The sequence below is a fragment of the Lagenorhynchus albirostris genome, chromosome X, assembly GCF_949774975.1.
Source record: "Lagenorhynchus albirostris chromosome X, mLagAlb1.1, whole genome shotgun sequence".
Taxonomy (NCBI): domain Eukaryota; kingdom Metazoa; phylum Chordata; class Mammalia; order Artiodactyla; family Delphinidae; genus Lagenorhynchus; species Lagenorhynchus albirostris.
The window spans coordinates 35,838,750-35,852,671 of NC_083116.1; the positions used below are offsets into that span (position 1 = coordinate 35,838,750).

The following is a 13,922-nucleotide window of genomic DNA, read 5'->3' on the forward strand; positions in this document are numbered from 1 at the left end:
TTAGCCGCGACGTGGGTCTGGGAGATGCCCGGAAATGATAAGCAGCCTGCTAGGGCATAATTTTCGAGGCCAACTCATCCTGCGACCCGCGCACCGGCTCAGGACCAGGCCAGGTGCACGCAGAGAGGCCGTCGTGCGGGAGGAGAGGGGGTCGCGGGCTTCCAGCGGGGAAGTCAGAGGGTAGCCGGGGTCTTCAGGCCGCGCGCGAGCGGCGGGGAGCTCCTAGGTGCATCCAGCGCAGAGCGGGTGGAAGGGCGGGAGGAGATGTGCGGTCCCTTTAAGACCCCAACGCTCGCTTAGCCAGAGGAGGGGGGTGCCGTGTGGGCGCTGCGTGATGGGAAAGTCGCCGGCTGAGCCTCACACTTTCTCCCGATTTCTTAACTTTCGGGTCGGGGGAGCGGGGAGAGAGCGGCGGTGCCGGGGCGGAGAAAGGGTGCGGGCTTGCAGCGGCTGCTTGCTCGCGGAATTCCCGCCCGCGCCGAGCGGCCGGCCTCTCGGGCCAAGTGGGGAGCGGGCGGCGGGCGGGCAGGTGGCCCCGGGCCGCCGCGCCCGCGCCTTGTCTCTGCCCCCGGGAGCCGAGCGAGCCGCTGTTCCCTCGTGGTGTGAGGGCGGTGATGTTTTTCCTCCCACCCACTTTTGAGTCCCCCCTCCCCCCTCGCGCGCACTCCAGCTCTCGCCACAACCTGCGAGTCCTCGTCCTCGGAGGAGCGCCCCGGGGAGCTCGGAGCGCTTGCACGCGTGGAAGACGGAGGAGGCCGGTGGCCAGGTAAGTGAGCGGTGTCCGGCGCCCGTTTCCCCTCCCTTCCTTTCCAGCCTTTGCACAGGTGGGCCGTCTTCCCCCAGGGCGCCCAGAACTTCCCCGACCTGCCACCCTAACCCGCTCTCCGCCACAGCTGCCCGCGGCCCGGCTGGAGGTGGAGCCCAGGGCGCCAGACCAAGGCAGGTCGGAGGCCCCCGGATTCGAACTCACCACTGGCCACTCTCGCTCGGCCTGCGTAGTCCCAGGCTCTGGAGCTGCGGGGAGGCCACTTGGGTAGCTACCTAACGGGTTTCTACGGTCCCCTTAGTGATCGCATGTGTCCCGAGCCTTTTGCTGGTTTGCTGAGGTGCCCTGGACCCGTAGGTAGTTCATACGTGCTCAAGTTAACCAAACAGGGCGGACTGGTCGAGAGGCTCCTCTATGCTCCCTCTGGACATCTGCCTCATTTTCCGGCCCGGACCACTGGCGTCTGGGTTGGAGACGCTAGGCTCGGGGAGCAACGCAGTGTTGCCAGAACGTAGGGCCTGGAAAGCCTGGCTTCTGGTGCCTGCCGGCCCTGCCACTAACTTTCTGAGAATGGGCAATTGAGTTCTCTGGGCTCCAGGATGCCCATTTTGAAGGTGGGGTTGTTGTGGGGAATAAAATGAAATGATAGATAGCAAAGGTGTTTTGCAAGCCAAATGGCGGGGCATTGTTCTTCAGTCATAGCAGCGATGAAGGCATCTCGACTCAGACCAGAGACACCCTGGACTGAAGCTGCCATTTTTCAGTGACAACCTACCACCAGTGAACCGAGCTTTTCTTGTTGGGTGGTAGAGCGGGGAGAGGATTTTAGCTGATGGACACGGGCCTGAGAATCCAGTGTCTTATTGTTTGTCGGAAAGAGGATTGCTACCCTGGAGGCTGCCCCACAGATGACAGTGAATGTGAGATTGCAAGGGCATTGAAGCCTCTCGGCAGGATTAAAGAAACACTGTGGGTCCTGAAGAGCTGGCCCATGTGCTCATCCCTTAGCCTTCCTTTGGGAACGTCTCTGATTCTGTTCTACCCAGGAGACCTCTTCTGTGAACCGACAGAGCCCTGACACTCGATGGTCCAGATTGCCTTGCAGTCCCAGCCTTGGTCCCTTTGCTTGACGCAAATGAACTTTGTGAGGCACCTTAATGGATACATTCCTTTAGGTTCTGACCTGTTTCTTGTTCTCTTGTAAAGCGCACTCACCCTCTCCCACTCCGCAGTGTTAGTCCCAGAATTTTGTTTTCTTTGTTGTTTTCTTGTTGGGGCCTGGATGCCCCCAAAATATGTCAATGGCTACATTTCTAAGTAACCTGTAAAAGGGCCAGTGCAAGTTCAACGGCACAACGGCCTGTGTGAAGCAGACAGAGAGTTAATACCGAAATAACTCCAGTTAACTGGGTCAAAGTGTAATTTGAAAAATTAAGGACATTTTGGCTCTTTGCAAGTGTAAGAGTCGGCATGCTTGCTCAGCAATGCTTGCTGGTGTTTATTGCTGCAGCCCTAACAAATGTCTTGAACGGCCCCCCTCCCCCAAAAGAAAAAGTTAAAGCGATAAAGAGAAATTGAACGGAGACCTGGGGAGGGAACTCTTCCAGGTTTATAGCTCTGCACAGAATACAAAGGCAGGACTTCAGGATCTTGTAAATCAAAAGTGATTATTTATAAAGAGATTCGTTTTCTGATGTTCTACATCACAGCCGGGGAGGCCACACAGATGACAGGAACGCCAAAAGAGATTAATTGCTCTCTAGTCACCAACTTTTCTCTTTGCTCATACCATTAGTTGAGACCCAAGAAAAGCAAAAAAATTCTAAGAGCCGTTTTCTTGCCAGCTTGAATTATGAGGCAATGCTACCGTTCACCGAATCACCCAACCATTGTACAAGAAAAACAACCCGGTTGGTTCTTGCATGGGGAGACCCGAAAACCGTGGTTTCAGAAATCCCCCCCGAGACCCATACGTGATTGTGATAAATTGGATTTCAGCGGTTAAAAAAAAATCTTTCTCATTTGGAGGCTTGGGGGATAAGCTTATTAAAGTAGGCTCAGGAAGAAACCTCACTGGGATGAGTAGCTGTGTTAAAGCGTTCGTGGAAATGAGTTGCTTCAATGGAACCTGGTAACTCTCAGAGGACAGAGGTAGACATTCCAGTGATTGAAGCTGGACCAAAAGCTCACAGAGGGGACGAAGACATGAGAACCCAGGTCTTTGGAAGGCTAGGAACATGTCCCAGGAGAATTTATCCTTGTTTAAGGAGCAGGGAGGACGTAGAGAGGCAGACCAGTTCTGCAGAGCCTGGCTGATAGCATAACTTATTCTCTATGGACAGTTTTTCTTTGGTTACTTACATACTCATAATTTGAAACAATGGATTTTAAATTACCTGGCCAACTTCATAGCGTTTAAAGTAAGAGCTGTGGCATCCACATCACGGCCCAAAGACAATTCAGCTCTCCAGAATGATCATCTTGCATTCCATCCAGCTCTCTATACTCAATATTTAGGTTGGACCCTCTGAAAAGATCGTTGAGCTCAGTTCCCATCCAATGTTAACCCCAGATTGAAATGTGGTGTTTCTCGAATTATTTAAATATTTTCAAATCACCCATTGGAAGAGTTTTTCCTTATAGATCTCATAGGAGACACAGGAGAAACATTGATCAGTCGTGCCTCATCCCTGAAGGATTAATAATAACGGTAGTCTTGAAGCTAAGATCAGTTAACTTTCATTTCAGAAATTGTTTGGGTCACTGCCTATTATTTTTGTTTGCCAAAATGGCCATTTTGCAAACCCCAGTTTCCCTTTTCTCCCAAAGAAAATCTCTTGAGAAATCAACTTTAATTCCCTTAGAAATGAGGATTTCAAAATTTATTTTTACTTTCCTATGACTTGCCTGCAAGGATTTAGCCTCAGCGTTGGATAGGAATGTATGTTCATCCGCTTGAATTTCTCCCCACAGTCTTTGCAAGACAGGAGAGGCAAGTTCTCTTTTCTTAGCAGAAAAACAATGCTTGCACTTACGTAAATTCTCCAGCACTCTTTCCCCAGCAAGTTAGGAGCCTAAGCATCAGAGATCTCCATCAGTTCCAGAGGATCTGTTCTAAGTCTTCTTTTCTGCTTTCTTCCCAACAGCTTGAGTACCCAGGGCCCCGAAAGTTTCAAGTTGCCTTTTGCAGTGGCCAGAATGAGAAAAAAGTGGAAGATGGGAGGCATGAGATACATCTTCTCCTTGTTGCTGTTCTTTCTTTTCCTAGAAGGAAGCAAAGCAGAGCAAGTAAAACGTAAGTGTCTTGAGTTTAAAAAACAAGATACTTTCTTGTAATTTCTTTGAAAGTGTGATTATAATCTGAAGAGATTGTGATTTAGCCCAAATGTGGCCATGCCATTATTCTAAGAGAAGAAAGTGAATGTTACTGGTTTATGCGTGAGTTGGTAGAAGAATGAGAGCTTTGACTCGGGCTAACTAAATTTGGGGCTGTTTTTCTGATTATCATATAGTTTTCATCTCATAGGACACATGACACATTAGCCTATTTTCCTTTTCCTGTTCTAAACTGTACAAATCTCATTCCATTTTACGTAATTCTTGAAATATCTGACAGATGAGCTGGATTTTTTCCCAAATTTCAGACTCTTCAGCAAAGGTTTTCAGTTTATGAAAAAGAATAACACCGAAAAGAAAAAGAAAAAAAAAAGAAAAATGTAAAGCAGGCTCTGCCTCTTCCCTTCTGCTGAAAAACGAAGAAGGAAAAAACCTTCACTTGAACTGGGTTGAGATGAAAAATCCTTTGAGGAAATTGAGATTCCAGGGACCGTGAGCAAATTGGATGCCATTTATTGAAAGGAACGTCCCCGCAAAGCCAGGGAATATTTCTAGAAAGTCAGCGATCCGTGTGATGGGCTGACACATTGGAGAAAGCAGAGTGGCAGGAAAGGGGGGTAATTAACCCTCTTCACAGCCACATTTGGGAGATTTATGAGTAACCGTTGACACCGCTGCTCTTGTTAGGAACTTTCTTCTTGCCTTTGCCCACTGTGAGCCTCACCTTCTTTGGGCCACTTGCAGCCACCTCTGAGGTGGACCCTGGCCCTAAATTTGAAGGCAAAGCCATCGCTCTAGTTCCCCTTTTTGGCTGCATCAAAAGAAGCACAAAGTGGAACTGGTCCAAGAGGGGCATTCTCTGCTCCACTGAGCTTATTCATGAGAAGGAACTGTGCAAATATGCTTGGTAGGAGCTGAAACAGCATCTGAAGCCCATCACTTAAACATTTATCTCCTTTATCAGCATAAGTTAAATATATCAGGCATGAGGCTTGCTGACAGGGAGAACAATGCCAAACCTGTTCCATTGTTACCTGTGTTTCTGCCCCACTACGATTTTCATAGTAAAGTGAGTCTCCTTCCTGGGAGCGATAGTGCTTTTGATTAGGCTTTTAAACATGAGTAATCCGTGGTGATATCTAGTATGATCGAGGCACAGCAGGAAGTTTAGCAGGACACGGTATCATTAAGGAAGCTTGGATCAGCCTCTTCTCCTGCAGTCCTCAACGGACCTCCTTCTCCTTCTACTTGAATGTGTAATCGACCTCAGAACCCTCCTCTTCCAGAAGTCCTCCTTGATTTAAGTGGATATGATAGAAAAGTTGTCCATCCATTCTCAGCTAAACTCGCAAGCAGCTGGGCTTAAAAATCCTTCCTCTCTTAGGAAGAAACTTCCCTTACGGACTTACTGGCAGCATGGGGAAGCTTGCAACTGTTTGTTAGAAGACCATCTCTTCTGGGAAGCCTTCCACATTCGTGAAGAATTGAGGAATATTGTCCATGCAACTTAGAGCTTAACTGACAAACCAAAAAAAATATGATTGAAAAACGATTGACAGACCCCCAAAACTATCACTCTCTGACATTTCCTACTGCTTATGAATCTGTCCCAAGCCCCTTTGATATTCAGTTGGTGTCAAAATGATTATGTAACAGATGGCCTAGGGGACCAGTTCTGGTCTAGTGTTTCAGGCTTATAGTCAGATAATGAGGCTAAGGTCATGGTCATTCCCTGAATGAGCCACTCAGCATCATTCTTTGTGGCCACACCCAAGCTAACTGTCTCGAAGACATGTGCAAATTTACCTCCACTAAAAGGAAACTCTCAAAGCATATGCCCTAGGTATGTTGCCTTGATACACACACACACACACACACACACACACACACACACACACACACACAGACGCACACACACACACTACATGCGCAGAGATTTATATTACAGCTCTAAGAGAAGTTAGAAGCAGTGGGGAATGGTTACATAAATGATCCATGTAATGTACTATTATGCTACCATTCAAACACTGCTTATTGAAAATGCTTATATTAACTTATTTTAAAATTTCTTAAATTATAAAATTAATAATATTCATTGTACAAAATGATATGAAAGTATCTGAACTTCATAAAGAACCTGTATCTCTCAACACCCATCCCACTCCCCAGGGATGACCGTTACTAATAGTTTGCTGTGTGTTCTTCCAAACTCTTTTCTCTGTGTGTTATAAAAACATATATACATGTCTGTAGGGTTTTTTCTTTTACAAAAATTGGATATTATATATATATTTTTCTGTAACCTGCTTTTATTCAGCAGTGTGTCCAGGACATCTTTCCATGTTAGAACATTGCAGTGTAACAGTACCATATTCTTTCTAATGTCTACATAGTTCCCAATTATATGAGTGTGCCATGGTTTGTTTAACCAGTCCCTATTTGTAGATATTTAGGTTGTATCCAGTTTTTGCTGTTACTATAAGTAAGGCATTAATGGATGTCTTAAGGCACTTAGGCAAGTATTTGTGAGTAACTGTTAGGTCAAAGTGTATGTTCAGTTTTAATCTTGGTAAGAACTGTCAAATTTCCTTCAAAAAATGTATCAATTTATGCTTCCACCATCTTTGTATGCATGTCCATTTCTAATTCCTTCACTGAAAGTATTATTAATCCTTGTATTTTAGGGCCAGTTTAATAGGGGAAATAATATCTCAGTTTTGTTGTGATACTTTCCTATTACTGGAGTATCTTTTCAATTATTTTTAATTCAATTGTATTTCTTCACTGAATTGGCTTTCATTTGGGTGCGTGTCTTACTGATTTGCAAAAGCTTATTTATTAACATAACATCAAATGTTTTTATTAACTTTTGTATTTCACATATTATTTTCCCAGTCTGCCATTTGATTTAAACTTTGTATAAGTTGTATTTTCCCATACAGAAGTTTTAAATCTTCTTGTAGTCAGATCTGTCATTCATTTCCATTATGGCTGCCCTGTGCGGCATGCGGGATCTTAGTTCCCTGACCAGGGATTGAACCCGTGCCCCCTGCGGTGGAAGCGAGGAGTCCTAACCACTGGACCATGAGGGAATTCCCTCCTACTCCATATTCTTGTATTTTCTTCTACTGCTTCCATAATTTGGGGTTTTACTCATAATTCTCTGTTCTATCTGAAATTTATATTCATGCATGGTGTGCAATAGGGAACTATTTTTTTTTTAATGTTGAGCCTTCTTTTAATTAATTAATTTTTTTATTTTTGGCTGTGTTGGGTCTTCGTTTCTGTGCGAGGGCTTTCTCTAGTTGTGGCAAGCGGGGGCCACTCTTCGTCGCGGTGCGCGGGCCTCTCACTGTTGCGGCCTCCGTCGTTGCGGAGCACAGGCTCCAGACGCGCAGGCTCAGTAGTTGTGGCTCATGGGCCTAGTTGCTCCACGGCATGTGGGATCTTCCCAGACCAGGGCTCGAACCCGTGTCCCCTGCATTAGCAGGCAGATTCTCAACCACTGCGCCACCAGGGAAGCCCCGGGAACTAACTTTTTATCACTGGGTGGTAGGTGCACGACTGTTACTTTTGTTCATTTTTGTACTTCTCTTTATTACAAAGTTTCCACAATTGGCAAATACTACTTTTACAACAGGTAAAAGTCCTTTAAAGTAAAAGGACATCTTGTTTCCCATATTTCTACCGTCGAGTTCTAGAGAAGGGTATAGGTATGGGGGTGGAAGGAGTAAAAAGAGGGTTTTTTTTTTAATTAAAAAAAAAAACTAGAAAAACTTCAGGAAACATGTAAGTGTAAAGTTAATAAAGCTTCCCGTCTCTCTTTGTTCCCTGATACCATTTTACCCAAGGAAGCCAAGGTTTTTGATTTTTCACAGGCTGGTTCGAGTGTAAGTTTCTAGGTCAAGGCAGATGCTCTGTAGCCTGTTTGCTCTCCTGTTTTAGGCATCAGGGTGGAATGAGAGGGGATGCTGTTATGGTCAAAGATGCTCACTCAATTGGTGTAGAGTCTGAGGAGGTCTGCAGAAAATGCTTCAATTGCAGAAAGCTGTTTGCACAAGGAAAAGTAGAAGTGGGTGCTACCACTTACTAGTAGCTAATTAGCCAGAATTCCCTTGCTCTCACAGGAGGGAAGACAGGTTCAGGAACCCAGGAAATACTGGACGTGCATCACAGTGGATGAATGAGCCATTTATGGCTTATATAAAAGTTTGTTACTGTCCAGAAGCAGCAAGGTTTGAGGTCTTTAGCCGGGATAAGGTCTTTGTGTAACTCCATTATGCTCTGTTGTTAAAGTTGTAGTCAAAAGAGGCCAGGAAGCTCTTTTGATGTTCAAAGAAGCATAACATTCAGTGCTTAATATTCATGCAAATATAGGACAAACAGGCTGAAGGGTTTGCCTCTTTTGGCAATTCTGACTTAGGTAATGAACTGTTGATCAAAGTGAGGTGGAAGAGTTGAGTTGTTAAGAATATTCAATTATGTATTTCAAATGGACCAGCCTGTGCCAAGGCTGGCAGTCATCCTGGGGAGAGAAATTGTTCGTGTATTTCATGGCGTCCATTCCTGCTTTATAAGGTGAGTTAGCTGGATCTTCCAAGGGACTAGATTCTCATTCATTTTTCTCCTCAGGAGAAAAGCTTCCAACGTTTGTATTTGCTTGAAAATGGGCCTCTGAACTTCCCAGGAAGGGCGAGTCCCCAGAAGAGTGAAGGGAAGGAAGAGGATACTTAGAAAATTTGAGACATGGGGATCATGGCCTTATGGAGCCTACCCAGCCTCTTTATGGTGAAAGCCAACCAGAAAGGCTTGAGTTTTCCACCTCTAGATTCTCACTTGGACGTGATTCGAGGTGATTTTTTGACAAGAGAAAGAAGCTAGCAGAAGAGTAGACCCGTTGACATCTTAGGGGTTTAAATAGATGGAAGTAGAATAAATGAAGAATACCTTAAAATTAGATAGCTTAATGCTTTTCAAAGTATGTTCATAATTATTTTTTATACTGGGGGGGAACCAGTGGGGTTGGGTATGGAAGCTCTGGAGTCCACGTAGATACAAACCCCAGCTCCATGACTTTCTTACTTACCTTGGGAACGTTGCTTAATCTTTCCAGCTTTAGCGGTCTTATCAGTACAGTTGGGGAAATAATAGCGTAGTGACCATCAACATGGTCATTTGAAGAACTGATGAGCCTGTTCACATGGAGTGCTTTGTGACAGTGGCTGGCACACAGTCTTTAATAAGTGGTAGCGATTCAAGTAACTCTCTTGCAAGCCAAATGATATTCTCCCCTTAATCTTCAGATGAGAAACTTGAAACCCAGTGAGGTCAGGTGACTTTGTACAAGGCCAGACAGTAAGTCCAAGGCAGTGCCAAAGTGAAAGCCCGGGTCTCCAAATTCAGTGTTCTGTTCACTACACCAGTGTGTGTCTAGCAGTTCTCTGAGGAAGCCAGTGCATTCTCTTGAAGAGAAGCCCAGTCCTTTGCACATGGCAGCCACTTAACACATGAGATGATCCGAGTAGGTGAGTAAAGAACTTTGTAACCAGGATTCCTAAGAGAGGCAGTATACTATTCGGGAGTTAAAAGACAGAGACTAGGACTAAAGTTATTCTGGAACCTAAATAAGCTAAGCCAAAGGAAATTTGTGAGGAAGGTTAAAAATATGTGCCTTTATGTCCGCGCTTCTTAGATTTCCCTGACTTCTCAGTAGGATTGGAATGTCCTCATAGTCTAATGGCGAGTGGACTGTGCTTTAAGTCAGGGGACCTGGTTTCTGGTCAGTTCTGTTGCTTGCTGTGTGGTATTGGTTGAGTCATTCATGCTCTCTCTGAACTAAAGATTCTCTACTCTCTAACTGAGAGGAATTCTTGCTTTCTGGACAGCAAACTAAAGGATGCCAGAATAGGGGTTGGGGAGGTGGGACAAGGGAAACCAAGGCTCTGGTTTTAGATACTTGGAGCATACCCGGACTTTTATCATTGACACAAGATTGTTGCAAAGAGTATTTTATTCATTTAAGATTTATAGCCTGCCTACTTCTAAAAAAATTAGATACAGGTTATACATGAAACAATAGTTGCAAGATGACTTTCTAAAAGATGAAAAAAAATGGAGGCAATCTGAGGAAAGTAGAAAGGGTAGATGTTCTTAACACCTGCTTTGGTACATTATTCACATTCTAAATTGGCTTATGATTCCTGAAAAGATAAAAAGAGAAAGTTTCCATTGGTGGGCAAGAGAAAATTATAGTTTCATCTATAGAGATTTATTTCCCACCTCCCACTTACTCAAACAGTATTAATGATGGGATGTTTGCAAGAAGCACATTCTGGGTGGTACAAAGACACCAACTGTAACCTTAATTTCATAGAAGAGAGAAGAATTGTGTTCGGCATTTCTTTATTAACCCTCTGTAAAGGAAGAGGGCAAGTATTAAATTTTAACTCAGTAAAAGTCTCTCTGTAAGTGCTAAGAAAAAGTGGCCCAGATATTTTAACTTTGGATGATATAAGTTAATTGAAGGCTAGAACATATAAATGTTATACAAATGGTTGTTTAATATGTCTACTAGATTGGATTGTCAATTATCAGATGCCCTAAGCAAAGTTTATATTAACGTTATTTTTTCTATTTAAAAACAGATGCTCAGGGCTTCCCTGGTGGCGCAGTGGTTGAGAGTCTGCCTGCCGATGCAGGGGACACGGGTTCGTGCCCCGTTCCGGGAGGATCCCACATGCCGCGGAGCGGCTGGGCCCGTGAGCCATGGCCGCTGGGCCTGCGCGTCCGGAGCCTGTGCTCCGCAGCGGGAGAGGCCACAACAGTGAGAGGCCCGCGTACCGCAAAAAAACCAAACCAGAACAAAACAAAACAAAAAACAGATGCTCATTTTTAAAACAAAATACACCTGAGGCAGCTCTTTATTTATTTTTGGCTGTTGGGTCTTTGTTGCTGCACGTGGGCTTTCTCTGGTTGTGGCGAGCAGGGGCTACTCTTCCTTGAGGGGCGCGGGCTTCTCATTGCAGTGGCTTCTCTTGTTGCAGAGCGTGGGCTCTAGGCGCGCGGGCTTCAGTAGCTGTGGTGCCTGGCCTTCAGTAGCTTTGGCTCGTGGGCTCTAGAGCGCAGGCTCAGTAGTTGTGGTGCACGGGCTTAGCTGCTTCGTGGCATGTGCGATCTTCCCGGACCAGGGCTCAAACCCGTGTTCCCTGCGTTGGCAGGCGGATTCTTAACCATTGCGCCACCAGGGAAGGCCCATATGCTCATTTTTTAACATTCAGAAGTACATAAAAGTATTAGGAAAACAAAAGTCATTGGTAATCTCAACATTTACGTTAATCATGGTTAATTGGCATATAGGCTTCTAGTGTTTTTTTCTATGCTCAGCTGTACATACATATTGTTTTATAAAAATGAAGCACTATCTTGTAGTGAATTTGGTTTACTATGCCAATTAACGACTGGTTCTCTCAAATGCACCTGTAGTGGAGATATAACTCATGTTGTCTAAAGCGAAAGCTGAATATTTTAGATGCCAGTTGCAGAACATGCAAAGTTGATCCTGTTGTGAAAAGTTCAAGAGCACAACTTGAATTCTTGACCAAGCGGAAAGTAAACCCCCTTTTAGCAGAGACTTGTGCAGCTGAGGTGCTGATAGAAAAAACAATTTGTTTTCTTCGAAGAAGAGCTTTGATTTTTGCCCAAAGTCCTATGCCAGATGACAAGTAAGAGAGGATTTTGGCCAGAAAAATTATTCAGATCAGGTTTCACCAGCTGAACAGCCTTTCTGTAAAAGGATCTCCTATGGCCTCATAGTAAAGACTAATGAGAATACCATCAAGTCCCAGTTATCCATGTTAATGGGAGATAGGCACAATGAATTGAAATTTCATGGAAAATCTCCATTTCTCAACCTAGCCAATAACGTCGCCTTGTTCAACTGTCAAACCTCTTTGAAATATGGACCCTTTTCTTCTCGTTGAGTCTGCCCACCTGCTAATAGAAAAGCTAGTAGAAAAGGCAGGTAGTGGGAAGGCCGTGGTGTGCATAGGCCACTCAATATATATATTAAGTTGAATTGATTTTGGACGAATGATCCAACGAATAGGAATAAGGTAATTAACCCCCAGATAAAGAGGAATAAGCTGTATACTCAAAGTGAAGAACTTGGCTTTTTCCTGGCTTTCCTTTTTCATTGCCTTCCACAGCCTGGAAATGAAGTCTTAAAGCCCTGAGGAAATCTGACTGAGACTTCAATTCTAGAAACCCAATTTCTAGAGAAATAGGACCCTTTTTTTCTGTAGTAACTACTACATCCTGCCCTTCCTCCATTCTGCTTCAAGTTTGATGAATGGCAGAAGGAAAGTACTTGGGCTTTTAATTTTTCCTTCACTATTATAGTAGTCTTTTTTTAAAAAAATAAATTCGTAAGGAATTTGTTTACTTGATTTGTCCTCTCATATAATGAACAGCAAAGATCCATCTCTCCCTTTCTACTGACTGTATGTGTTATAATAAAATAAATATTATTGTTATACTTACATGATGATGTGTCTACGGTAATAGCTCTTATCGAAAACAGCTCGTGGGAATATTTTCTTGCCTTTAGACTGGTGATGAAGTTATTGACCTTTTGACCTAGTCCTGGGTGCTAGACAATAATGGTTGGGCAAAACACTGATGGCATAGTGGCACATCTCTGTTGTTTACTTTTTGTCGTCATTGTTTCTGTTAACAGGACCCCCTAAAGTAGCAGGGATTGCCACTTTTAATTAGGGCCAGCTGAACCATTTGAAAAATAGCTATGATGATGCAGGTTGAAGGTCCATCTCAAATGTTAGTTGGAATTCCTTTGGGATCAAGTTCTACTCAACAGATACCATGAGTTAGTGGTAAGTCATGAATTCTCCAGCTGGTATCTCTCAGGTACTGGCAAGTGATAAGCTTACTTTTCTTGCCTATATCTCCTAAAAGTTGGCGAGGCATCATTGTTTCAGTCAAATCAGCTCACTTGTGCTTCTTGTCCAAGATGATACACTGGAACTTTAGGTGTGGTCAATGATGCTGTGTAACTCATGAAATTCACTCCTGGGTGACGGCAAAAAGTTTTTAAAAGTTCAGACTTAGAAGCATGTGCTGAAATGGACTTTATCGTAGTTTCTGAAAATTGATCATTGTTCGGTGTACTCACGGAGAGATCAGCTATAATTGTGCTAACCGCTCAATCTTGGACAGCCACGGTAAAAAAATGTCTTAAAGATTATAGTGTTTACTTTTGCTATGTAATAGAAAAAAAACAGTGTCAGTAATTACAGAAGCATTGTTTAATAGCACCAGTGATGTTACTGTTTAGCTCCTTGTCTCTGCCTTCAGTTCCTGAATTTGCTCCTTCCAGAAATAAGTGGATTTCTGTCCGGGGCATAATTGGCAAAATCCCATGTTTCTGAGGTAATAGGACCAAGGTACTTGATGAAGACCATTATATTTGCATTTATGGTCGGGTTTCTCTCTGAAGTTAGTGTTTGAGTAAGATATTTTCATCCTCAAGATGCATAGTTTGTAAGACACTAGTATCGTAATATGAGATAAATGCCATGTGAGTATTATGAGGAAAGTGCTGATAGGTATAAAGAGAATGAAAAAGAACCTTTAGCTGGGGTACTCTTGGCTTCCCAACTAGATTTCATAGCCTTTGAGAGCATGGGCACTATTTCATACTTTATGATTTATCATTGAGATGGATACCAAAAAAAATGCAAAATGCAGTCTGCCAGCTGTACCATCTCATATAATCTATTTGAGCATGACTTGACTTCACTACAGA

The 13,922-nt window shown here is 43.9% G+C and overlaps 1 protein-coding gene across 4 annotated transcripts in view; it reads left to right on the forward strand.

Annotated features, from left to right (window-relative positions):
- The first annotated feature begins 524 nt into the window (after positions 1-524).
- Positions 525-13,922, forward strand: part of CHRDL1 (chordin like 1) — a 115,315-nt gene continuing 101,917 nt past the window's right edge. For 2 of the 4 annotated variants that reach the window (XM_060136987.1, XM_060136991.1), the window contains exons 1-2: positions 528-766; positions 3,913-4,061. In XM_060136987.1, the coding sequence (XP_059992970.1) occupies positions 615-766; positions 3,913-4,061 (301 nt within the window). In that variant the 5' untranslated portion in view covers positions 528-614. Of the gene's footprint in view, positions 767-3,912; positions 4,062-13,922 lie in introns of all 4 variants that reach the window. The other 2 variants (XM_060136989.1, XM_060136988.1) reach the window with 2 other exon arrangements.